General features: G+C 36.2%; 3 protein-coding genes across 3 annotated transcripts; 2 read left to right on the top strand and 1 right to left on the bottom strand.

Annotated features, from left to right (window-relative positions):
• The first annotated feature begins 5,044 nt into the window (after positions 1-5,044).
• Positions 5,045-14,300, top strand: LOC110890807. The gene is made up of 5 exons (XM_022138458.2): positions 5,045-5,234; positions 9,740-10,018; positions 10,471-11,316; positions 12,208-12,452; positions 13,349-14,300. The coding sequence occupies exons 2-5, from the start codon at positions 9,750-9,752 to the stop codon at positions 14,125-14,127; spliced, it is 2,139 nt and encodes a 712-aa protein (XP_021994150.1). The 5' UTR covers positions 5,045-5,234; positions 9,740-9,749; the 3' UTR covers positions 14,128-14,300.
• Positions 14,301-15,530: 1,230 nt separating this feature from the next.
• Positions 15,531-21,607, top strand: LOC110890809 (aquaporin NIP1-1). The gene is made up of 5 exons (XM_022138460.2): positions 15,531-15,710; positions 16,139-16,363; positions 19,006-19,203; positions 19,310-19,371; positions 21,270-21,607. Exons 1-5 carry the CDS (start codon positions 15,621-15,623, stop codon positions 21,493-21,495), a joined length of 801 nt encoding a protein of 266 aa, XP_021994152.1. The 5' UTR covers positions 15,531-15,620; the 3' UTR covers positions 21,496-21,607.
• On the bottom strand, positions 21,572-24,433 carry LOC110890808 (seipin-2). Its single transcript, XM_035979231.1, has 2 exons — positions 23,168-24,433; positions 21,572-22,273 (listed from the first exon to the last, which is right to left on the bottom strand). The coding sequence occupies exons 1-2, from the start codon at positions 24,245-24,247 to the stop codon at positions 21,818-21,820; spliced, it is 1,536 nt and encodes a 511-aa protein (XP_035835124.1). The 5' UTR covers positions 24,248-24,433; the 3' UTR covers positions 21,572-21,817.
• Between the last annotated feature and the right edge of the window lie 1,789 nt (positions 24,434-26,222).

Raw genomic sequence — 26,222 nt, forward strand, 5'->3', positions numbered from 1 at the left:
ATTCACTCAATGTTGGCTCTGATACCAACCTGTCACACCCCGATTTCCACGTGTATCACCGGTGGGCCCGGTGGGGGATTACCGTGACGTAGTTGGCAACAATATAGTCAAACCACACAATTATATGAATGCACAGCGGAAGCATAAGGATAAATATAATTCAACCTTTGATTGTAATATCGAATGTATCACAAATAGTCGAATGGTATCCACAGGGGATCAAAATAATAGTAAAAATATTGTTCAACAGACAAGACATCAAAAGCTTGCGCGACTCTTTAGGATGCTAAGGAGCTATAGCCAACCGATTACGTTTAGTACCTGCACTTAATCTTTTTGGGGAAAATACGTCAGTTTACACTGGTATATACATTCAACCGACACTTTTGAAAAATGTTTATTAAAATTGATTTGAATGCACAAGGCACAAATTCTTTTATAACTTGGGAGAATTATTTAATATTATAATCTTGTGAACGAATTACATGTTCCTTTTGCGTTCAGTAGCCCGGATCTAGTCCGGGTTAAAGATCAATAGACACACCACATTGCGTAAAACCGAGGTGGGTAAACCAACGGCTACGTCTTTTATTAATATAGACATAATGCCGGGTGTACGCCTACACCCGGATGTCGAGGTCGTGGCCATTTCGTAAAATGATGCCAAGGATATCCGGGACATGGTCATTAACCCCCCAAAGGCTTTTAAGTAACAAGACTGTTTAAACGAGCCGATCAAATTATTCAATTAACCACCAAACGATGGAAGATTTGATGCTCGATCAAGCGGTATTTTATATATACCGTAACCCAAGCCCGTAATACGGAGAATAAGTTAAAAGTATTTACCTTTGCAAGTATTGTCCTTAATTGATTAAATCACAGATATCTTTTACTTGGGCTCCTATTCTGGAACGAAGGTTTTAAAATAACCTATTAGAATCCTAACGGGTCTTTATATTAGCCGTAGCCTAGACCGGTCAGTTTCAAGGGATAGATACGGTTTAATCGCGTGAAAGGCGAAAACCGAGAATGGAATGTGATTCTGACCCAACAAGTTCGAAGACCTGTTTTATATGGGTTTAATATTCACACTCTGGATTTTGGGGTCAAAATAATATAGTTTGACCCGTATCGGCTAATTTATGTAAACTAGTTACATAAACCGAACCGTGCGCGCAATAGGCGCAACGGGTAACCGTAAGAGTCCTACACTTGTTTCCCAAGTCAATATGCCTTAAAGAGGTTGTGGTATCAGTAGGATACCTTCCGTGATGCCCGTAACGAGTTTAAGTTTATTATACGCCCCTAGGGGTTTTCCGGTCATTTTAAGGACTTTTAAAAGAGGTTTTAGAGTTCTACAGGAAATCTGAGTTTCCCGTTCAGTTTATAAAGTCCAAAATACTTTATTTATTATTTAAAATCAGTAGCAACTGGAATCGGGTCAAAAGACCTTGTAGAACTCAAGTTTTGGCCGAAAAGGGCATATTCGGTATTTACCGAACCGTAGCCATAACCGCAGGTTATGAGCAGGTTAAAATTAATTAAAAATCTTTAAAAATCCCAAAATAATATTTTACAACAGTGAGTAAAAGGTTTGGTGTCGAAATCTTGGTTTAGGTAGGCGTTATGCTAATCGCGCCGTTTATTACAAAAGTTTCCTTTAATTGCGCTATTTAGCATAACTCCTATTCTAGACCTCGGATTGGCGTGAAACTTTAGGGACATGCTTAGAATTTAGTAAGCAAGGTTATGGTCCCTTCACGTGTCCGAAATACTCGTTTTATTTTGAAAAGGGCGTTACGGTCAACTTTTAAGCAATTAACGGAAAGGCGTAAAAGACTCGGACAAACAACGAACCGGTCACAGAGGGTGATACCATCACGTGACCTGGTCCTAAGAGAGTCCTAAGGCATATCTACATTACATTAAAACGGGTCAGAACTGAAGTCAAAGCAAAAGTCAAACTTTTGCGACATTCGGCTCCGAACCGGGTCAATATAGCAAATGTCCGAATCAAACAAGCTTAGGCAAGTTTATATACTTAATATCATGTTTTATGAGTGTTCAAACAGGTTTCATATCATCTATATTACAGATTATGCAAGAATCGCAAAAATGGCTTTCTGTTGACTTTTTAAGTATGCGTTTGACTCGACATTTGAACTAGTTAGAGTGGTGATCAAGAGGAACCCTTTTAGGGGTTTATTTCCCACATAAATACCAACACATAACTACTTTTGGTTCGACAATTCACTGGACCATTCGTGATTTATCGCAAAGTCAATCGTTAGTTACGACGGATCGACTTTTAGGCTAAACTAAGCAAAAACAAAGCCATAGAAGGTTTGGCATACTTACAGAGACTTAGTGCACGACTTATGATTATAGAAGAACACTTGGGAGCTTCAGGAATGATCAGAAGATGTGTTTTGAGGTGTGGTGAACTTATGCACAATGTAGGCCTATTTATAGTGAAAGAATGGCCTCTAGATCATTACAACTCAGGCTACAAGTGAGTATGGATGTTCAGTAGGTGGCCCTTGATGCTAGGAGGCAAGTAGGGGGCGCCCATGCTTCACTTATTACACTTTTGATCGTTCACAACTTCAAACAACAAGTCTGTCCAAAGTTTCTGCATCTGGGTGGTTCACGCGGCCCGCATGGGAGATCAGGCAGCCTTGTACGCGGGTCGCCTGAGTTCTCATATCAGAACGCGTAATTGCAGAAGGCTCGCGGCCTTACGCGGCCCGCGTTAGGTCTAAATTTCTGGATTTTTGAATCTTTTGAAATGATTGCCTAAATCTTTGTAATTAATAACGAAATCTTTGGTAATTAATAACCTGACCTTTCGGGTTTGAAGGGGTAACTTTGCGATTTGGCCCTCGATTATTTACAACTAAGGGCCTCGTGTTATTTACCCGCATTGTTAAGTCCCCGGTTATTTTGTTAGTTATCCAGAAAGCCTTAACTTTCATTGTTGACGCTTTTAGCCCTTCTCGTACGAATTTGATCATAATTTCTCGTTTTAAAACGGAACTTCGCGGAATTTATACAGTACTTTCTAGTGAGCGTATTTTACTGTTACAAAGCCTCGGGTTCGTCAAAGGGTCACTCAGAGGTATAATTAAACATGTTGACACAGTTAACCCCCTGCAGCTTGTAGTCTCTCACTTTCTTCCGTGTTTCGCTTCCGTACGATCCATGATTTATTCGTTTGAAGGTACGAGCATCGTTTAGGGTTACTATACAGTATACTTACCCTTGTTTGACATTTATAACCCTCGAATTTACATACTTTCAAGGTTTGTCAACTTTAGTCCTTTATTTAATATTAAATGCCACGTGTAAACTCAAGACACGTGTCAATACTTTATTGGACACAAAATTTCGAGGTGTTACAATGGAAGGTTTGTGTATACACGGTTTCCTATATACGATGTGATTCCGGCTAGATCAGGACGACGGTTGTTGTGGATGGCCGCGTGTAAGGGGTATTTGGTCGGGTTTGGTGGTGGACGGCTTTGTGGCGGGCTAGGGTTCAGGTTTTCTTGGTATCCAAAGGGGTTCTTTGGGTCGTATCCGCGGTTAAAAGGATGCATTGCAGAGGATTAAGTGGGTTGATTTAAAAAAATATATATAGAGAGAGATATGATAGAAGAAGTAGAGAAGTGGTAAAAAAAATGTAAAAAATGGGTAGGTATTTATAATGTGTAAAAATGAAATATTTTTTTTAAATAAAGTAGTTGTTTGGCAACGGCTAGCCCCAACGGCTACATCGAACTAGCCAATCAAAGCCAGCCAAGTTACACCCCCTCCCCAGGCAAGGCTCAATCCACACGCCAGCGGAGCAACGCCATGGCCAACGCTAGCCCGGTGTGGTCTAGCCAGCGTTTTTGACATTCCGCCGCCCCAACACACACCCCGTAGTCTAAGGCCATGTAGTCATAAGGCCCTATGGAGCCCCATAGTTGAGGGTTATGTGACAAGTGACCATTGTGTAAGAAAGAATGGTTATGGGGGGAGGGGGTTATATAACTTGAGTGTGTAGTGGGGTTATACCCCTTCAATTATACACATATATATCCAGTGGCGGATCCAGCCAGTTTTTTCACTGGGTTCCTTTTTCCAAATCATACAAGGTTTACACTACAAAAAAACGTTCTTTTCCAAATCATACAAGGTTTACACTAAAAAAAACGTTTTTTTTCCAAATCGACTGGGTTTCTGAGAACCCGATAAACCCCTCTAAGTATGCCCCTGTATATATCTATGTGTATATATGTATGTGAGAGAAAAACAAATGATGAACAACATGAGATAATCAACATACAATCAAGCATTTGCAGTCATGTTGTTTATTAACACAACTAGCGTCATCGTAAGCTCGCGCTTCGTGGCGAACAACGATTTTTCCGCATCCTCATGCGAAGTGATGATAATTCAGATGAGAAATGTAATTTTGTGATTTTTTTCGCATTCCCACGTCCAAAGTTATACACACGAAAAAAATATAATTTTATCATAAACTATTTTTTTTACCAAAATAGTTATTATTATTATATATATAATTTACCAACACATTTATTTATATTTATACTATATATATGTATATACACACACTAAAAGAAAGTCTTGATGAATTGAATAGAAATCTAAAGTTTTAATATATATTTATTTTGATTTTTATTGAAAATGGATATGGTGCTGCAATCGTAGTAAATCGAACCGTAACCGACAATGAATAGTAATTTATTTATTTTATTAGCCTATAACAATATTACCAATATTGGTCGTATCAGAACCAATATTTTTTTTATGGTTTTCGACTGATATAAAACACGGGTCGATATCCTTTTAGAGCATATCACGACTTTATTTTTTAGTTTCCTTTTTTAGTTTCTATAGCAAATGCCAGTAACAAACCGAACTGAAACGATACCAACTAAGCCGCATAGCACGGTGAAACCCACTAGTTATTTTATTTACTTATTTTGCCAACATAAAAAGTTACAGTACATTTTAGGTTTGAAAAACTATAATTCCACAACACATTTTGTAGGAAAACTTAGAACCCTTAAACCATCTATCCAAAACCCCTACTTCTCCCCTTGCCTCTGCATATTCACTGATACTTCCCACCGTCTCCGCCTCGCCGATTAACTTCCGGCAGCCGCTGCTCCGTCACAAACCACCGGCAACACACGACGCCGTATCCAACGTTCATTCCACCGGTACTCTTCCGTAAACAAATTCTTATACCTGTTTTACTCTTAGTTATTGCTTCATTTTTATCTGTATTGATTACAATTCATCGATTTAGTTGCCATTGTTGATTAGTTTTCATCGTTTTAACGACGTATTTTGAATCTAATTAGGTTTTTAATTTATTAATGCGCCGGTATTTAGTAATTTGATCAACTCTGTTACATCCAAAACCCTAATTGTAAGTTGTAATAAGATTATATTTAGAGATTGAACGGAAATGAAGTAGTATTCTGTTTGAATTCATGATGCATTATTGTTATGTTTTTATAGGCTTTCTTTCGATGTTTGTTAGTTTCGTTAGGGTTGTGTAGGGGTCGGTTTAGAGTTGGGAACTAACTGAGGTTGTGTGAAAAAACCGAAAACCGAACCTTGTTGGTAACGAAAAATATTGGACCGAATTGGGAATTCGGTTTTTGGTTTCATAAATTCTGGTTATTTGGATATCCAAACTGAATTCATTCGAATAAACCGTAGTTTAATTGGATGATCAAACCGAATAAATCGGTTTATTTGGTTATACATATGTTTGTTTTGGATCGGTTCAGTTTCGGATAGGGACAAAAAAAATCAAAACCGATATCCGAACCGATGAACACCCATAGAAATCACAGCACCGAGGCTATATGAGGTAAACTGCCTTGGCTCGTTTGGCGGTGGCAGGATTAAGAACTCATCAAAGCCTTCAAAAGAGTATGTGAAAGCTTGTACTCTGTTTTTATAGGCTTTTTTTGTTGTTTTTTAATTTTGTTAGGGTGTTGGTTGGGAAGTAACTAGGATTGTGCGAAAAAAAAAGCGAAAAGTGAACTGTATCTGTAAAAAATCGAGCCGAATTTAGAATTCGGTTTTTGGTTCGGATATGGGATCAACAAATCTTGCTTATTCGGATAACTGGACTGAATTCGATTTAATAAACTGAATAATAACCAGTTTAATTGGATAATCGAACCGAATAAATCGTTTAATCGGTTCGGTGAGACGTATTTCTATTTCGGACCGGTTTGGTTTACGGATAGGGCCAAAAAATATTAAAACCGAATAAACCAATATTCGAATTGATAAACACTCCTAGAAACAACAGCCCCGACCCCGAGGTTATATGCAGTAAACCGCCATGGCTCATCTGGCTGTGGCAGGATTAGGGACCAGTCAAAGCCTTCAAAAGGGCATGTGAAAGCTTGTACTCTGTTTTTGACTTTTTTTAGAGTCAACTTAAAAATAACGTAAAAGTATAGTTCCATTATATTACATGCCAAGGGATTGGAGCTTGAAACCCGAAGTAAAGTATTATGTTTAAACCTGATGTAGATGGTGGATGAATGACGGTTAGGAAACTCCTTTGCTAATACTTTTATTTTCTGTTTTGACCTCATTAAGGCGCAATAAATGAACCACTAAAATAAATGTTAAACCAGGGATCAAATGTTCCGGTTGGTCAGAATGCTGTGTCGACTGCTTCTTTTAGTTTTGTCCTAAGATTATACGTTCAAGTTCTCATGTGCAAGTTTAAAATAGGACAGTAAAACCCTACAAATAAGGTGACTCGTTCATGAATTGTTTCTATGTTTCTACTAGACCTGGCAATCTTGACCCAAATGTGTAAGTTTGGGTTTATTTGGGTTCTAAATATTAAATTAATGGGTTGATTTGGGTTAACTTAATAATATTGGGGGGTCAAGATGGGTCATTTTAAAAGTGGCAAAACAGAGAGCGCGGGTCAGGATGTGAATCAAAAAAGAATGGGTCAGGATGGGTTCTCAAAACTTATCCTCGCTGACTCGCTGTCTTTTCTACCTAGGGTTTTCATACCCTTCAAAACGTTTCCTTGCATCCCCATCCCTTCCATATTTAATCAATAAAGCTCTCTTTTAACATCGCAAGATCCGGCTTCTGGACTTAAACTTGAGTTCATATCCAATATGACTTAATTTCAATTCGTAAGTTAGTATTTTTTGAGTTTTTGGAATGATTCAATTTCAATTTTCTGTTAGTGTTGCTCAGTGGTGTGCTTATTTGCCCTCAATTTGATCATGAAAGTTTTGAGGAACGCAAATTTGAGAAATTAAAAGTGAATGATTAGATTAGAAACGATAAGATTCACATCTGGCTGTCCATTTTGATGACAAATGCATCTATATGGTTCAGTAGCTGGTAAATAAGTGTGAATCAAACTTAGAGAAAGTGTTTGATGAAATGTCTAAGTGGGTAAGTGTTTTGAGTTTATCAAAGGGATCTTGTATGAGTTTACTATCTTTGAGTGAAACATTTTACTTTCTTGCTCAAGTTAATTGCGGTAATTGTTTATTGTTGTTTTATATGAATAAGTGTGAATATGCTATTGCCTCATATTTGAAAGTTTAATAGCTAAATTAGCTATAATCAGATACACAGATATTAGCCCATCGGACTTTAATTTTTCTGATTTGACTATATATATTATTAAACTTTGATTAATATTCATTAACACATGTGGGCTTAAAGACTCCTGGTGGTGGAGTGAGGAGGTGCAGACTAAAATAAGGGATAAACAAAATAGTTTTAGAGATCTTTTGGGGTGTACGATTGAGGAGGAACAAGAAGCGTTGAGGGAAAAAATATTATTCTCCTGCTTGCTGCACAAAAAAGCATTTGAAATGGCAGAAGTCGAAACTTAAGTCAGCCCGTCCTGACCCGTAGCAAAATAATCATTGTTTAAGTCGGCCAATGTGAAATACTTATTAGATTATTGTGCAGGTCATAGCCAATGTGAAAGTTTCACTGAAGTTGCATACGCGGAGTCACTGAACAGTCTCATGGCTGTAACAAAGTTTTTGGTTATTCTTAGATGTGATTCGAGTGCCAGGGAGAAAAGAAGCTAGGTTTCTCTAGTCAAGGGGTTTAGGATTCAATTTTTTTTATTATGCTTAACCCTCTTAGCTGCTGACATATATTGTTCAGTTATACTACATACTGAACTTCAGTTTTCATGAGATAGACATTTTGCCATGTTTGTTGTGGTCGTTTTCACAGGCATAAGGCAAGAAACATTGACTACATGTAGCCTTCTATTCTCTATTCTATTGAGCATTGACAATTCAAATCTACATTCTTATTTGCTCATCAAGTACAAAGCATTCTTAAATATAGCCAGCCACTTTTGAATTTAAATTTAATCTAACTGAAACTTAGACCACTTGTCATTAACCGAGCTCCACTGTTCTGCAGCAGATGTGCCCCATTATATAACTCTCAAGTCTTTAAGAACTTGACAAAGCATTCTTAAATATAGCCAGCCACTTTTGAATTTAAATTCAGTTTTCATGAGCTAGACAATTTTTTTCTTTATTTTTTTTATGAATTTTTAGACTTTTTTTAACTTTTTAAAATTTTTTACAATTTTTTTGATTTTTTAAGATTTTTTGTGTTTTTTTAGAATTTTTAAATTTTTTTTTGATTTTTTTAGAATTTTTATATTTTTTTAATTATTTTTGGCAAATTGGATTTAAATAATCCCAACTCACTGTTATTGGCCAATAATAATCCCAACTCTTTTAATCACCAATAATAATCCGAACTATTCACTTTTGTTTGTAAAATACTCCCAGTTAAAAAAACACTAACTAGGTTAAAAAATTGCTGATGTGGCTTGCCGACACGTGTCATCACCTTAGCCTAGACTCGTGCTGAAACTCGTGTCGGCTCGAAACCCGACCCCGTTCCGATCCAAAAACTGCGTCGTGCTGAAACCCGTCTCGCCCGGAAACTCAATTTGAACTGAACCTGTTCCGATCCAAAACCCGTTTCGTGCCGTAACCCGTCTCGTGCGGATACTTGTGCCGGCTCGAAACCCATTCCGATCCGAAACATGCCCCATTAATTTAAGACACTAACCCACATCGACCCATTTCTTTAATGTTGTCGACCCGCTTTGACCCGAAAATAACAAGATGGAATTTTAAGTGACCCATTGTGACCCATTTAGTTAAAATATCTTACCCAAACCAACCCATATAATTTTAAAAGCAACCCAAAGTGACCCACTTAAAAGGCTTTGGGTCAAGATTGCCACCTCTACTCATATGTACATTCTTTCTAGAACTTGTACATGCGTATCCTTGCTGTGGTCTCAATCCTTTTACTCGTATGAAGTCTGAGCTTTCCCAAACATCTATTTGTACAGGTTTGTAAATCTAATTTGGAATATCAGCAAGTCAATAACATATTAAGATTGTTCCAAGCTTTGTTTTCGATTTTGGATAGGAAAAGCGGTATTTAGGACTTTAGATAGTATTCAACAGTTAACACATATGTTCTGAGAATATGATGCTGTATGGTCATATTCTTGGTTTTAAAAAGCGCGCCTGAGGTGTGCTTAAGCGCCTTTGGTCAACGGGCCAATTGAGCTGTTTTTTTTCATCTCGAGTAAGTTAAATGTCACAGGCTTTGAATCTTTCAGCACCTCTTTTCTAAAATTACATTCTTTACTATCTCTCAGTTTATATCATATGGACTTGATTGAAACAATCCATGAAATCCCGGTGCAAAATCCGTCAGTAGATGATTTCTGTGCTGCTGATCTAAAGTGGGTCAAGTTTGGCACTCCAGAGCATCACGACGATGTAGCCCTGATTCCTTACGCTAGAGTCGATGAGTTCATATTCGGAGAGTGTTCTAACGTAGAATCTCCAACCCGTTTCCACATCGAGAGAGGAAGAAAACGTTCGAAAGGCAGCTTACTAGAATTCAAAAGCGACGAATATTTGGAATACAGACTGTAAGTTCATAAGAGTTTCTAAAGTTAATTTTAGAGTAAAATGCCATTTTTGTCCCTGAGGTTTGGCCAGTTTTGCGACTTTCGTCCAAAGGTTTGTTTTTTTTCGCATATGGATTCAGAAGGTTTGAAATCTTGCCATTTTCATCTGGCTCGTTAACTCCGTCCATTTTTTAACGACAAGTCAGGGGTATATGTGTCAGTTAATCTTGCGACTTTGATATAAATAAACAAAACAAATAAGCTAAAATGACGGAAATGCCCCTGACTTAACGTAAAAAAAAGGATGGAGTTAACGAGTCGGATGAAATGGGCAAGATTTTAAACCTTTTGGATCCAGATGCGGAAAAACAAACCTTTGGACAAAAGTCGCAAAACTGGCCAAACCTCAGGGACGAAAATGGCATTTTACTCTTAATTTTAAGTTGTCGTGCTTATCTATGTTTTGTTTAAAGGTACTGGTGCTCGTTTGGTCCCGAAAATTACGGGGAAGGAGGGATTATATTACCAAGTCGAAGATATCGACTCAACACTCGAAACCGTGCAGCTCGGCCTCAATCAATGCGCGGTTGTACATGCCATTTTGTGGTAAAACGTTTGTATGCGCGTCCGTCTCTTGCGCTCATAGTATACAACGATCGACGCCATGTGAATAAGTCGGGACTTATATGCCATGGTCCGCTCGACCGCGATGCTATCGGCCCCAGAGCGAAGAAGATTCCATACGTAGGAAACGAGATTCAACAGCAAACAATGTCAATGATTTATCTTGGCATACCTGAAGAGAATGTGTTAGAGAAACATATAGAAGGGATTCAACGTTATTGCGGGTCAGACGTGGTGGTCAACTCTCTTGCTTCTCAATATGTTCATAAACTTGGGATGATTATTAAACGGTCAACGCATGAACTGGATTTGGACGATGAAGCAAGTATACGTATATGGGCTGATCGTAATAAGAAATCGATTTTCTATTATGAGGAATCTACCGAGCCGTTTATTCTTGGGGTGCAAACGGAATGGCAGTTACAGCAGATGCTTCGGTTTGGACATCACAGCATTATAGCAGTCGACTCGACCTTTGGAATCAAGAGATTAAAGTATCCTCTGTGCACGCTTTTGGTGTTTGATTCGAGACAACACGCACTTCCCGTAGCGTGGGTCATTACACGTAGTGTTTCCAAGGCTGACATGAGTAAATGGATGAAAGCTTTACTTGGTCGTGTTTGTGCTGTTGACCCTACATTTAAGGTCAACGGGTTCATTATAGATGATGCAGCAGCTGAGATTGATCCTATAAAGTACGTTATTTGTTACCTGTGCACGGTTCAGTTCGGTTTTCAGCATTTGAAAACCGTTCAGTTTCGGTTTAGGCAACAATTCGGTCCGGTTCGGGGTTTTTCGGTTTTTGGAACAAAATTACGTAAGATTCAAGAATAAAAAGTATAAACCAAGATTTAAGAATCTTCTTAAATGTTTACATTTAAGTTATTATATTTAACCTTTTTAATTAATACCGTTTACATAAACATAACTTTCTTATCTATTTTTATGTTTCTATAAAGTTTTTATTAAGACATTTTCTTTTATAATACCTTGAAAATCATTTACTCTTTATGTTGAATTTTGTTATTTATCGTAGGCATTGGGTAAATCATTTCAAAGATTAATAAGTTAATATTTTTATAATAAACACTTAACATTCAAGAATAAAATTAATAATTCCTAAATCAGTATATAAAAAAATATTAAAAAAATGATTTTTTAGGTTCGGCACGGTTCAGTTTTTATAAAGTGCAAACTGTAACCGAACCGTAAATTTCGGTTCGGTTTTTTCAGTTTGGTATTTTTCAGTTCGGTTAAATCGGCTTTTTCGGTTTCGGTTCGGTTTTTTCGTTTTCTGCTCACCCCTACTTCAAATCGTAATTTCTGTAGTTTTTCTTATTATTTTTAACTTTTTGGGTTTACTGAATAAAAAGGTAATCAGCTCTGGTGCAATTTCATACAGGTAGGTCATATTTTTTTAACTTTTGCCACTTAAAAAAGTCAACGGCCATTTTGACTCGATAATTTAAAACAAAGATGGTTACCTAAAAAAGAAATTGGACCGAAGTAGGTTACCTTTTAATGCAATCACCCCTTTATATTTTCTTCAAGTTGATCCTGACAATGTAGTTTGCATCTCTTATTAGGGAGACGTTTTCATGCCCGATACTATTTTCTTTATGGCGTGTTCGTCGATCATGGCTCCGACATATTGTCAAGAACTGTAGGAACATTGAAGTTCAAAGAGAAATCTTCAAACGTCTTGGAGAAATAGTTTACAGCATTTGGTCTGGAGCAAATCCGTTTACCGTTTTAGAGAAATTCACCCATGACTTTGTTGACCAAACATACTTCATGCAATATTTCACTGCCACATGGGTACCTAAGATTGGTTAGCCCCCTCTCCTTTTGCTTGTGTGTTTGCCTGTTTGGTTTTTATTGATTTTAGAGGTGGCGATTAGGACCCATTTACTTATGAATGGGTCGTTTGCAGTTGTGTTTTTTTTTTCTTTAACGGGTGAAACAAACAAATAACATAAAAAATAGCTTAAAAGGAAGCGGGGTCAAATGGTTTTGCATAGGGCTGCAAACGAACACGAACAAGACCTTGTTTGTGTTCGTTTTCGTTTGATAAGAAATATATGTGTTCACGAACTGTTCATGAACACTTACCGAATGAGATTTTATGTTCGTGTTCGTTTGTTAAGGAAATGAATGTGTTCATGTTCGTTTTCGTTTTCGTTTTCGTTTTCGTTTTTGGCAACGAATGAAAACAAACGTTGATGAACACAAATGAAGACAAACTAATGTTTATGAACACAAAAGGAAACAAACGAACACAAACAAGCGTTCATGAACATAACATATAATACACTGTCACTTATTAAATATTTAATCTGTCCGAATTTTGAAGTATTTATATAAAATATAAAAACTAAAAAAACTAATGAACTATCGAACATAAATGAACACGTTACCGAACGTTCACGAACATAAATGAACGGACGCGGCCTCTGGTCATGTTCGTTCATTTAACTAAGCGAACTAAATTTCTTGTTTGTGTTCGTTTGTTTAATAAACGAACAAACACAAACAGACTTCTTGCTGAAGAGTTCACGAACTGTTCGCTGAATGTTTTGTTCGTTTGCAGCCCTAGACTTTTGCATAAGATAATCCGCCATTCCGCCCGTTTTTCCATATCTACTTTATCTTTTTGTGTAATTTTTCTATTTATGTTATTTCAGTTTCGTAAAATCGTTTTCTGATTTTTAACAATTTCTGATTCAGAAATGTGGTTGACTGTAATGAGAACTCTCCCACTTGCAAGTCAAGAAGCATCCGGTGCAATCGAAGCTTATCATGTGAAGTTAAAAGTAAAACTTTTTGATGATTCACACCTCGGTGCACTCCAGAGAGTCGATTGGTTGGTGCATAAGTTAACAACCGAGTTACACTCTAGCTACTGGCTCGACCGCTACGCGGACGAAAGCGACTCATTTCAAACCGTAAAGGAGGAATACATCAATTCCACATCATGGCACCGCGCATCGCAAATCCCCGACACAGATGTTACATTAGACAAACTTTTCGCTAAAATAGTTAGCCAAAGCGATCGAACGCGTGTCCATCTAGTCTGGAATCCCGGGTCTGAGTTTGCATTTTGTGATTGTGAATGGTCATTGCACGGAAATCTATGCAAACATGTGGTCAAAGTCAACATGATGTGTGAAAATCGTTGCGAGTATCAAAGTTCGACTTCATTTCAGTCATATCAGGAGATACTTACGAGCATGTTCAAGAAACCACCAGACGATTCACTTGAACTTGATTTAGCGGTAGCCTGGTTGAATCAGATTCATGATCAAATTGAGAAGCTGGTGGAATTAAACAAGTCAACGGATATCGGCATGGTAGTCAACAAGCTTCCATTAAAGTGGGGTGATAGGAAAAACCGAACGTTATTGTGCAGACAGGCAGCCGTTAGACCTTGTGTTAGTTCGTCTTCGAAGAGCAATGTTGCTCGTAAGAAGAGTCGTAAGAGGAGAAGACTGTCGAGTATAAGGTGAGAGAGCGTTACGCATCGGTTTTCAACTGTTTTATTGTTTTTTAATCGGTTTAATTCGTTACTAATTTTGGTTACAATGTTGGTCGCTTAAAGGTTTTGAGTTGAATAGAATTACGTCAAAAGGTGTACATAACATTATTTTCATAAAAAAAATCCGTTACGGTTTAGAGATTTTGTTCGTGAAAAATAAGGAAGTATGTTACTTTTTGATACTTATTTAATTTAATTAATTAATTTTGTCTTAGTCAAATATTTTTTGGTTTCATAATGGCGAGAATTTAAGTTGGTTTAAATAACATAGGAAATAATACATATAAAATATATGAGCATTAAATAAATAATTTCGTAAGCCTTGCCGGTGGGTGGTTCAGTGGTTGCACTAATGCCAACCATATCTTACAACTTTAAATATACTATCAAAATTCAAATCTAACCTATTTATTTTTCATTCTTTTTTAAATCTTATCCAATTTTTATATTTATCTGCTCGTTTACATTTATACATTTTTTTATATCTTGCTACTCCTTTTTCTTGCATTTATAAAAAAAGTTACAATATGGATATAGATTTTAGATATATAACATAATTTTATAGTTCAATAACTAAACTATAAAACTATGTTAAAGAAAATAAATCATAACCGAAGCATATTGTTTATATCTCGATCCATATATGAGACTATTGGGTGTGGGGCTTCTCCCCAGGCCGGCGAGCTCTGTCCACACCGCCCCCATCTGGGTTGGCACGTCGCCAGACGTTCTCGACGCTCCACTTCTCTCTTTCTTCTTTATACTAACACACACACATACACACACATATTGAGGCACATCTCTACACCCTAGGTCCATCCCTTTAGGCTCATCTCCACACCCGCTTACGTGGACGCCTACGTGACGGATCATTCTTTAAGGACTACCCTCCTCCACACCCAATAGCGTGACATTACATGTTAAGAAAAATTGTTACAAGCTTTTAAATAATAGATTATTGGTCAGTGAGATTCTTCTTCAAAAATTAACATATTATATATTAACATAGTTGTTTCTTTCTTACTAGACTCAAATTATGATTGAATTTATTAACTTAAACGTGTTTGAATTAATCCAGGTACTCAGGTAGATAACCAAGGTCAACTGAAATGTTTTTTTTTTCTAAATTCTAATAACCAAAATAGTCAAAACCATTTGTAACCAAAACCTGATTGATTATATTATAAAATTTTAAATTTGAAACATCGGTCAGATCGAACCGATCCATCCACACACCTATTTCTAACATAGTTTTATTAATAAAAATATTAAATATGTAAGTTAATAATCCAAGCTACTTCTTCTTATCCTCGTTAGAAAAGTAAGACATCAACATGTGAAAATAATAATGAATAAATTCCCAACCGTTTATAGAAAATAGAAAGTCACACAAGAAGCCTCCCTCCTTTGTCACCATAAATAGCTGCAGTTTCCGGCAATCCCACCGTCACTTTAAAGAACCCGATGGCGGAGATCGACGGCGAACACCGCGCTAATGTTGAAGATCAAACTCATCCAACTTCCTGTTTTCCCACTGTTCCTTTTCTTCAAAAGGTTCTCATTTTTACAAATTATTATAGTTTTTTTCTATTTTTGGAGCCACAGTCTCTCTGGAAGCTGCCTCTCTGTTCCTCATGAACAGACGTATAATTTGCCTACATTCCACCTCCCCTAGACCCACCGATAACTTTGTTATAGGTGAACTGGGCACGGTTGTTCTTGTATAGTTTTTTTATAAGCTAGTTGGCCGGCAGCTTCCACACCGGAATGTGTTGAACTGTTGATGATATTATTGTTATTATCAACAGTCAACTACTAACCCGGATTGGCGTTCAGTCATAATTACGCATGGCTTCGCGCCACTGGCTTTTCAACCATGCGTAATGACAAATTGTGTGAATAAGCAGTTCCTCTCGTACTAGGTTGAATGACTATTGAGACACTATTATTATTGTAATGTTATTTTGATTTGTAATGTACAGTTGATTGCTGAGGTTCTAGGGACATATTTTGTGATATTCGCGGGCTGTGCGGCGGTGGTGGTGAACGCAGACAAGGAGAAGGTGGTGGGTCTTCCCGGAATATCCATTGTGTGGGGGTTGGTGGTGATGGTCATGGTTTACTCAGTCGGACATATCTCCGGTGCACATTTTAATCCGGCTGTCACCATTGCTTTTGCATCTTGCAGAAGATTTCCGGTCAAACAGGTAAAAAAACTAACTTCATGATTTTTTTTTTATTTTTTAAGTATTTATTGAAAATTGATATAAATTATTTAAGTATACAAAAAAATATTGGTTTGAGTCACAGAAGTTTGAGATTTCTTTTTGTTTAAGTGCACAATAAAAATGGCTACATAATGTTTTATATATGAATTATGGCATTTTTAGTTTTTTACATTTTCAAATCTATGTTTCTCTATATAAAAACTTATAAAAGAGTTAATTACACGAATGGGAATGAATGCCACTATTAGGGCTGCAAACGAACCAAACGTTCGGCGAACAGTTCGTGAACCGTTCGGTTGGAAGTTCGTTTGTGTTCGTTCGTTTATTAAACAAACGAACACGAACAAGAAATTCCGTTCGTTTAGTTAAATGAACAAACATGAACAGAGGTCGTGTTCGTTCGTTTATGTTCGTGAACGTTCGGTAACGTGTTCGTCGATACTTCATTAGTGTTTTTAGTATTTATATTAATTTAAATAGTTCAAAATTCCAACAAATTAAATATCTAATAAGTGTCGGTGTATTATATATTCTGTTCATGAACGATTGTTTGTGTTCGTTTGTTTCCATTTGTGTTCATGAACATTAGTTTGTGCTCATTTGTGTTCGTCAACGTCTGTTGCCTAAAATTAACAAACAAACACAAACGAACACGAACAAGTTCATTTCCTTAACAAACGAACACAAACATAAAATCTCGTTCGATAAGTGTTCGTGAACGGTTCACGAACACATATATTTCTTAACAAACGAACACGAACAAGGTCTTGTTCGTGTTCGTTCGGTTCGTTTGCAGCCCTAGCCACTATTATTAATTTGCGTGTATGCCAGTGTTATAAATTTGGCCATATGTTAATATATGGATATGTTCAATCTATTTACAAGCCAAAATAATAATAAATGTTAAAAATTATGTATTAAGTTGATTTGAAAACAATAAAATAATCATTTCACGTAAACAGATGTTAATATTAGAGACCAAAGTTATTTACAAGCGAAAATAATAAATGTTAAAAATTATGTGTTAAGTTGATTTGAAAACAATAAAATAATCATTTCACTTAAACAGATGTTAATATTTTTGTTTGCAAACAATTAAGAGTGTAAACGAGAGTTTGAGCCTCTAAGCTGGAGCTCGTTTGTTTAAAACTTTGTTTCTAAATCTCTAGATGAGTTCAGGGGCGCAACATAGTGTGTGTAGGGGGGGGGGGTGTTTCCGACCCCCCGAACTTTCGCTCAGTAGTGTCCGACATGTAGTTTTCGTATATATTTTTTTAGGTATATACGTTTTCGACCTCACGGTTTTATAATTTTTTTTAGGTATATACGTTTTCGACCACCCGGTCAGAAATCTCAAGCTTCGCTACCGGATGAGATTGTAAATAGTTTCTCAAATTTAAGTTTAGCTTGTTGTTTATTATATGTTATTTTTTCTTATTTTATTAATTTTTATTTATACCTAACTTGAATATATTTTGAATTGTATTTGTTATAAACAACATAACTTATTATGTAATTATTTTTATCAAAATTTTATGTATAAAATAGCTATAATGTATATATTAAACAAAAAAAACTATATAAATTATATATTCGTTTGGTCAAGTTCACTACTAAAAATCTTCATTTTTTACTATAAAAGTTTCCCACAAATTTTCTACAACTAAATTTTTACTACAACTTTCCTATAGTTTTTGCGACAAAAAAGAGAAACAAAAAAAAAAAAAAAAAAAAAAACGTAAAACTTTTCCGCAATTTTCAAACAAAATCGCCACACAACATGAATTTGTAGGAAATTGAGCCAGTTGGCTACAATTTTTTCACAAAAAAAAGTTATTATTATATACTAGTTTTAGTAAAGTAAATAATTTTAAAAAATACAACACTATAGTACATATCTTTTACGATATAATACAATACGATACAATATACTATAACATGCCACGCCATACTAACCCATCCATACCATGCCTATACCACAAAATCTAAAATTTGTAGGAAATTTGTCTAAAACAGTTTTTAGAATTTGTAGGAAGTTTGTCGAAAACAGTTTTTTAATTAATTGTTTTCTTAAATTATTATTATTATTAAAAATGACAAATAAAATATTAATAAAGTATGTTAAAAGTAGGATTTGTGACAAATTTGTCGAAAAATGGTGGAAAGGCTTTAAAAAAAATTGTCAGAATTTTGTCGAAAATCTTACGATGGATGTTATTTGTCGGAAAGTTGTAGCAAAATTTGTGGTAGTTTTGTCGCAATCATACTTTCCGACAAGTATTTTTCACACGAACCTGTTTTGTCGCAAATATGTAGCTAAGGACAATTTTCCACAGATTTGCTACAAATATGCTTGTCGTAAATGTAAATCTGGTTGTTTTCTAGTAGTGGTTCAATACGTAAAACTCAGGCTTGAACTTGTATCAGTTGAGCTCCAATATAAATTCAACCCTTGATTCTAAGTTCAAGCCGAGCTCGTTTAAGCTTTGTATGATTTAAACCATTAGCAAGCAGGTTTTTGTTACCTCGCGGACTTGTACCGAATCCGATTTCTTGAAAGTTACAAGTAACACGAGACGTAACAATTACGCTTTAATTAACAAGTAATATTTGTATGACAGGTACCAGCATACGTAGGCGCACAAGTACTCGGGTCCACCCTAGCGAGCGGGACCCTCCGTTTAATATTTAACGGGCATGAAGATCATTTTGCTGGAACCCTACCTGTTGGATCTCATCTTCAATCTTTGGTTTTAGAGTTTATTATTACATTCTACCTCATGTTTGTTATTTCAGGCGTTGCCACCGATAACAGAGCAGTTACTATCCTTTCCTATCCTTTTTATTTTATTTTACAAATAATATTGGTACAATAATTTTATTAAAAGTTATCAAATGCTAAAAAGTATGACCATTTTTTTAAAGATCGGAGAATTAGCTGGACTTGCAGTGGGAGCTACAGTTTTACTCAATGTCATGTTCGCAGGGTATGATATCTCTCTCATCTTTAAAGCAATGCAGGCTAATTATAATTTTGAAACTCGAGAAAACCCTATGTAACAATCTTTTGTTACGTATATGTAACAAAACATGTGTTACGCATGTAACATGCTGACATATGATATGAACGCAAGTTTTTGTGACATTTATATAACATAAAGATCCAGCTGTTGGCTCTTTTTTATTTTTTTTAAAGCTACGAAATTTAAATATAAAAGCTACATGGATAAAAATTTACTTCTAAACCCATTAGTTATATACTTATATAACTCCAAAATGTCGAGGGCAATAAACTTGCCGGTTTATTTATTAATAAGAGAGAAATGTTTTAAATATTACATGCCTTAGAAAGGATTATATACAACAATTTTCATTTTGGTTTTATTAGACGGCAACAATTGTGTCGCAAGCTAGCTATTCAAGATTGGCTCGTTAAAATTGAAATTCATTCGAGTTTAAATGATATCGAGCTTCATACATCTAGCTTGATTTAGTTCAAAAGATTTACGAGTTGAGTTGGAATCAACCTTTAGCTTTCAACAAAGTCGATATTGCAATATAAACTATCAGATTTTTAATTTGCTGATAAGACCATGCGTAGTGGACATGATCCTGACGTTTTTTCCCCTCAGTCACGCCCGAAAACGCCAAATCCCCACCCCCTGGGCGTGATCTAGCGGGTTCTTTTTTTTTTTTTTTTGTGCAAAAAACCTCCCTGGCATGATTTGAATCACGCTTTGAAGGAGAAAACTTGGCCAATAGCATTTAATCTTCTTTTTTCTAATCCAATAGCTTTTTTTGTTGGTTTTTTTAATTTTTATTTAATTCTTTACACCCTTTAACATAATGCCCACATCCCCACTACATCCATTTTAGAAAAACGCCCAATAATACCCCTTACTGACTGTACCGCCACATGGCGGAAAACGCCCAAGGGTAAGGGCGTTATTCACTCTTACCACTACGCATGGTGTTAGATAGTGTATTAGTAGTTTAATTTAAAAAAAACAATACTTGAATATTAATTGTTTGATCATTGATGTTTAAGGTTCTTGTTAATTTTGTTTTTTTTTTCCCTTATTTGTTAGCCAACTTACTTGACCAATCATTAATATTGTGTCACATCAATTTTGTTCTACCGGTATCTCCGTCAACTTTCATATTGATTTTGAAGTATTTCAAGTTTGTTACGTTAAATAATAATGTTTTGTAAGAGATCGTTACTTTTTATGATAAAAGTTTAAATTTGTAAATTTTTGTACACTTTACCATAATATTATTGATAATTAACACTATTAAGTATTATTAAATTTGTAAATTTTCGTACAATTTACCATAATATTATTGATAATTAACACTATTAAGTATTATTGTTTGGTACTTATTATTAGATACACAAATAAAATATAAATACAAACATTTTTATTATAATGTACTATATGACAAAGGTGGGGCTCTAGAGTGAACACTAGTGTATTTGCGAACTGAGTAAACAAATCCTAACCATTGATCTACATCATCAGATCGTAAAATACACCAGTGTATTTTCATCATCAAATCATGGCCATTGATTTACACTTGTGTATTGATAATTAAGGGCTAGGATTAATTCACTACTGTTCACTATCAAAGGGGCTGTTCACAAATAAAGCCCTATAACAACATTTATAACCAAATAAATGTATGATTACACATTTTTTATTAAATAACGGTAATAATGACAAATATAAATCACTGAATATATTTATGAGAATGACAATATAATACATAAATTAGGTTACATTTTAAGACAAATGTACTATATAAAAATTAATTTATTTTTAATTTAATTTCCTTTTTTGTTTGGTTAAAAGCGTTTGACAAACAATTTGGTTGGTGATTACAGGCCTATATCAGGGGCGTCAATGAACCCTGCAAGGAGTTTGGGTCCAGCCATTGTGTCGAACCAATACCACGGCATATGGATATACATGTTGGGTCCAACCGCTGGCGCCATTTCTGGCGCATGGGTCTACAACATCATAAGGTTCACCGATAAGCCTTTGCGCGAAATCACCAAGAGCACATCTTTCCTAAGGTCTGCTGGCAGTCGCAATGCGTCAAAACAATGATATCCAACGCTCTACTTTGGTGCGTATGTACTTGTGCTCGCGTTTAGCTTATTTGTACAACTGTTTATGCGCGAAATACAGTTTTAAATAGTTATGTTATTAATATTTATTATAGGAATACCAAAAATAACTGCCCATTAACAAGACATATACAGGTAACATACATCAATACCATATGTATATGTGCATATACCATACTAATTATACGATCACATACGTCTAAAGGTCAACCCTCGGTCACCAAACCTTCATGAAGTTGCCGTCGTTTTGGATTCACGTCTTTGATCACCGTATGACTGCAAACAAGCTTATTCCAGGATTACTAACTTGAACCAGTATTATTCAAAGGCGGGCCACCACTTAACCGCAGCCATGGAGCACAACATAATAACACGAAAACTAAAACAAATTTAAATATCGCGATACTAGTCCAAACAAACACGGTTGCTTTCCACGACCACAGAACCCGCTTCAAAAGTGGAAGCTGTGACTCGAGTTTTAAACGAGCCGTGTAAATTTCAGGAACACCGCCACCCTTTGCAAACTCTGCTCGCGGTTCTAGCACCACTCTCACGCAAGAAGTTGGAATTTCCTGCTCTGTGTATCCGTTAAACTTGATGTCCACGGTTTGGGATTCTGATGAGTAGCCAGTGATTAGCGGGACCAGGTTAAAAACCGTCATCAAAAGGCGGATGGGCCAGCTTTTGAATCGCATCGTACATGGTTGAGTTGCGCTTGAAAGGGGCTTGCCATTGCTTGAGAGATAGTCTACCCTCACCTTAAAGAAATCATTAATTTAAAACCGTTATTTAAGAAAAATTATTTAAAAACTTCACCACAAATGCAGATAACTCGCAGACATTAAAATGAATCTACTTCAAGAACTCAAATTATGGTGTTCGTCTAGAATCCGTGTATACAACTAGAAGATAGTTGAAGCGAAAATTTTGACCCAAATCTATACGAACGGGTCGAATGAGGTTGGCTTTTATCTCTAAAGGGTAACTTACAAAAGTTAGCTAAAAGGGAAAAAAACCAAACGGGTCAAATCAGGCGGTGACTTACGAAAGTTGGCTAAAAGGGGAACAAACCAAAAGGGTCGAGAGACGCAAAAAGTATATTTCAATCCATAAAAGCTCGTTTTATTGCACGCATTAAATTTATAGAAAAATGTTTATAAAATCAACACAACCCACATACACAAAATGACCCACTTCAACGTTAACAACGCTGCTTATGCTACCCATCTTGCCACCTCTAATAGAAACACATAAAAAAATGTGTGAGGATATTAGTTTGATCAATTCCAAGATCTACAAGTTCGGTTGCTTCTAAGCCTGGCAAACCGGGTGGGTCAAGTTAAGCTCAAGTCAAAACAAGTTTGGAGCAAAATGAGTTACGGGTCAAAACAAACCATTTAAAAAAAAGTATCGATTTGGAGATTCTTGACCCATTTTGACCCGTTTTAAGCTAGCAAGTTTTATAAGAGTGGCCCCTTTTGACCCGTTTGTATAACCTGAGTACACCCAAGTTGACATTGCTATTGTATCATTTGATTTGACCCAATGAACCCAGACTCAATATCTTTTGCCCAAATCAATCCAACTGTAAACTAGCATCAACGGGAACAATCATTGACCGAGTAAAAGTCAACTATGCATAAATTAACGACCTGAAAATTGCCAAGATTTCTGTTGTAACCCGATTCAGGCAAGGTTAACGAGACGGTCGCCTGCAACTTACGATCAAGCGGGACTACTCTCGACATACCAACATTATCAAACTCAATCTTTTCATCACACCCACAATCACGCCCAAAACAAGACATTATAGGCACAAAAGCCATTGGAGCATCTCTCATATAATCAAAATTCAAACGCGCAATCTTACTCACAGGCGCCTCCACAACACATTTCATCACCACGCCACCAACAACAAACGCAAAAACCAACAAACAAAACAAAACGAAACCAACAAAAGCTGCACACAACAATCCCCAACCAATTTGCATACACAATTTCCCAACAGATTTATTTCCTGTAATCAACTTGTACACAATCCGCTTCACTTCACCCAAACAGGACCTTAACAACCTTAAAACGCTTCTTATCGTGTGACGCTTTGCGCGTGCTATAACCGCAAACGGATTAGTAACAAACATGCAAGATGCATGTGTTAACCATACCAGAAACGTAACAACCTTAACTAACAAACTTGCTTTCATAGAAATCACTTTCATTATTAACCAAATCAAAGTGAAAACTAAATTCGAATTAACCGAATTAACCGAATCAACTGTAGCAGACCGATCATCATTAACGATTTCACCTTCAGTCAACGCGCTAGAAGAATTCAGCGAATTCATATCAATATCTTTCTTTAACAGGGAATACATATCGGTTTCTTTAACTAACAGTGACTTCATATCAGTGTCTTTCTTTAACGGTTTATCCTTCAAATTCAACAAAAACTTGTAACCTTTCGCTGGAGGAGCATGAAGCTTAGCATCCGCTAAAACATCGGAACTGTTTTTGAAACGGAATTCTTTCGAACTGTGTCGCCGGCGACGGAGGCCGGCGGAGAACGGAACTGATGACGGTTCAGGTGGGTTTGAAACAGAATTGGGATTGTTGCTGTTGAGTTTGTGTACTGAAGTGGAGTTTTGAGAGTCTGAGGGATCGGAGAAGGTGAAATCTTCGAGGGCGTCGAAGAATTCGGGGTCATCGTCGTCGATGAGGGTGGATTCAGACATTGAGAAAGGGGATTGAGAGTTGGAGGTAAGGTTAGTTGACGATGGAGAAGAAGAAGTAGAGAAAGAATTGGAGACGATGATGATAAACTAATAATAAACTATTTGTGTGATGTGTGTTTTTTCCAGGGTCATGTTTTTTAGGTCTGAAACCGTGGCCTTTCCGTAAGATTTTACTTTTTTCCTCCTGTCATAATATTTTTAGAGTTCCAATATGATTATTAGATCATTAATTATTAGATCATTTGTAGTGGTTTACATAAATAATGCCCACACTTAGGGGACTAGGGGTGGTTCACTAGTGATAGAATTTATCACTCACAAGCACCAATCAAGTTTTGCCATGTCATTGACCATTTTTCCATCACTCACAAGCATTTTTAGCGGGGGTGGTCATCACTCATCACCACACCCAACAATTTCCCCCAACCAACAAATACCCTCACAAAACAAAACATTAACGCGTGATGGAGATAACGAAAACCGGATTGCGTTAATGTATAACGCGTTTTAGTTTGTACCGGCGGTCGAGTTCAACGCGTTATGGTTTGTCACGTTATACTATCACGGAAGAAAAGGAGACCGCCCCGGGTCCCCTTATGGGCATTGTGCAACACGTATCATCCCAGTCAGCAAAAGAGCATTATGGGCGTTTTTCACAAATAGGCGTAGTGAGATAATGCCCAATAATGCCCCATCAATGATTACCCAATTATTTAAAAAAATTAAAAATAAACTAAATAATATTAGTTGTAATATTCCTATTGGCCAAACACATGAATGGAGAAGACATCAATGGACATATATAGCGTTTTTTATATAACGCCAATGCAATTTTTTTCAAAAATAATGCCCAAAAACGCCCTATGTAATGGGGGGGGGGGGGCGTTTTTTTTTGAAAATAATGCCCAAATAATGCCCCACTACGGGTGGTCTTAGTGGCATTTTTGAGGTGCGATAAAGCTTAGTGACTATTAGGTCCTGCGTTTAGGCCTGTGTAAACGAATCGAACGAACACAAACATAGGCTTGTTCGTGTTCGTTCATTTAACTTTAACCGAACACGAACACGTACATATAATCGAACACATTTTTTTGTTCGTGTTCATTCATTAAGAAATCGGGCATGTTCGTGTTCGTTTATATTCGTTCGTTTAAAGCCTAAACGAACAGTTCACGAACATAAACGAACATAAAAAAAATTAGCTGAACATATTTGAATAAACATAAATTAACATGATTGAAGAAACAAGTCTAATATATTACATTTCATCCGGAAACACATCTAAATAAGGGTTCATAGATATACTAATTAGTTATATTTAAATAAATAGCTAGAAAACTTAATATTTATATAAATATAACTATTTATATATTTATTAAAATTTAAACTAACGTAAATAAACGAACGTTCACGAACATAAAAGAATGTTCACGAAATAAATGAACGAACGCAAGGTGTGTTCATCATGTTCGTTCATTTAATTAAACAAACAAATTTTTTTTGTTCGTGTTCGTTCGTTTATTAAATAAACGAACATAAAAGAACTTCCCGCCGACCAAGTTCATGAACAGTTCATAAACGTTCGGTTCGTTTACAGGCCTACCTGCGTTCGATTCTTACAAAAGAGTTGTTCTCAGATTTATTGGGTTTTCTCCTGAATTGATATATAGACATTATTGTCTAGTGGAGATGGATATTATCGGATGGCTCCCTGTTGTACGATGATACTCCAGTGGTTCGTCAGTAATTCACAAATTTGCCGTTAAAAAAAAAATTATTTTTTAGAGTTAATTGCCTGGATAGTCTCTGTGGATTCAAGTGACTCCGGATTAGTCCCTTTTAAAATTTAAAGACTTTGAACAACTTTGATGGATTAGAAAACAATCTATGCATTGTTGAAAAAGGTCGGTTGTGTACGACTGTACTCGTCGCCTAAGGGCGGGGGGTATGGTTAATCACTCTAGGGTGATTGAGT

Source organism: Helianthus annuus, chromosome 11 (genome assembly GCF_002127325.2).
Source record: "Helianthus annuus cultivar XRQ/B chromosome 11, HanXRQr2.0-SUNRISE, whole genome shotgun sequence".
Classification (NCBI taxonomy): domain Eukaryota; kingdom Viridiplantae; phylum Streptophyta; class Magnoliopsida; order Asterales; family Asteraceae; genus Helianthus; species Helianthus annuus.

Excerpts from the sequence above, each read along its gene's own strand:
- LOC110890807 (XM_022138458.2), top strand. The coding sequence starts at position 9,750 with ATGGACTTGATTGAAACAATCCATGAAATCCCGGTGCAAAATCCGTCA. Across the intron at positions 10,019-10,470 it reads GAATATTTGGAATACAGACT|GTACTGGTGCTCGTTTGGTC; the intron begins GTAAGTTCATAA and ends TTTTGTTTAAAG. Across the intron at positions 11,317-12,207 it reads GCTGAGATTGATCCTATAAA|GGAGACGTTTTCATGCCCGA; the intron begins GTACGTTATTTG and ends ATCTCTTATTAG.
- LOC110890809 (XM_022138460.2), top strand. The coding sequence starts at position 15,621 with ATGGCGGAGATCGACGGCGAACACCGCGCTAATGTTGAAGATCAAACT. Across the intron at positions 15,711-16,138 it reads CTGTTCCTTTTCTTCAAAAG|TTGATTGCTGAGGTTCTAGG; the intron begins GTTCTCATTTTT and ends TGTAATGTACAG. Across the intron at positions 19,204-19,309 it reads TTGCCACCGATAACAGAGCA|ATCGGAGAATTAGCTGGACT; the intron begins GTTACTATCCTT and ends ATTTTTTTAAAG.
- LOC110890808 (XM_035979231.1), bottom strand. The coding sequence starts at position 24,247 with ATGTCTGAATCCACCCTCATCGACGACGATGACCCCGAATTCTTCGAC. Across the intron at positions 22,274-23,167 it reads GAAATCTTGGCAATTTTCAG|GTGAGGGTAGACTATCTCTC; the intron begins GTCGTTAATTTA and ends GATTTCTTTAAG.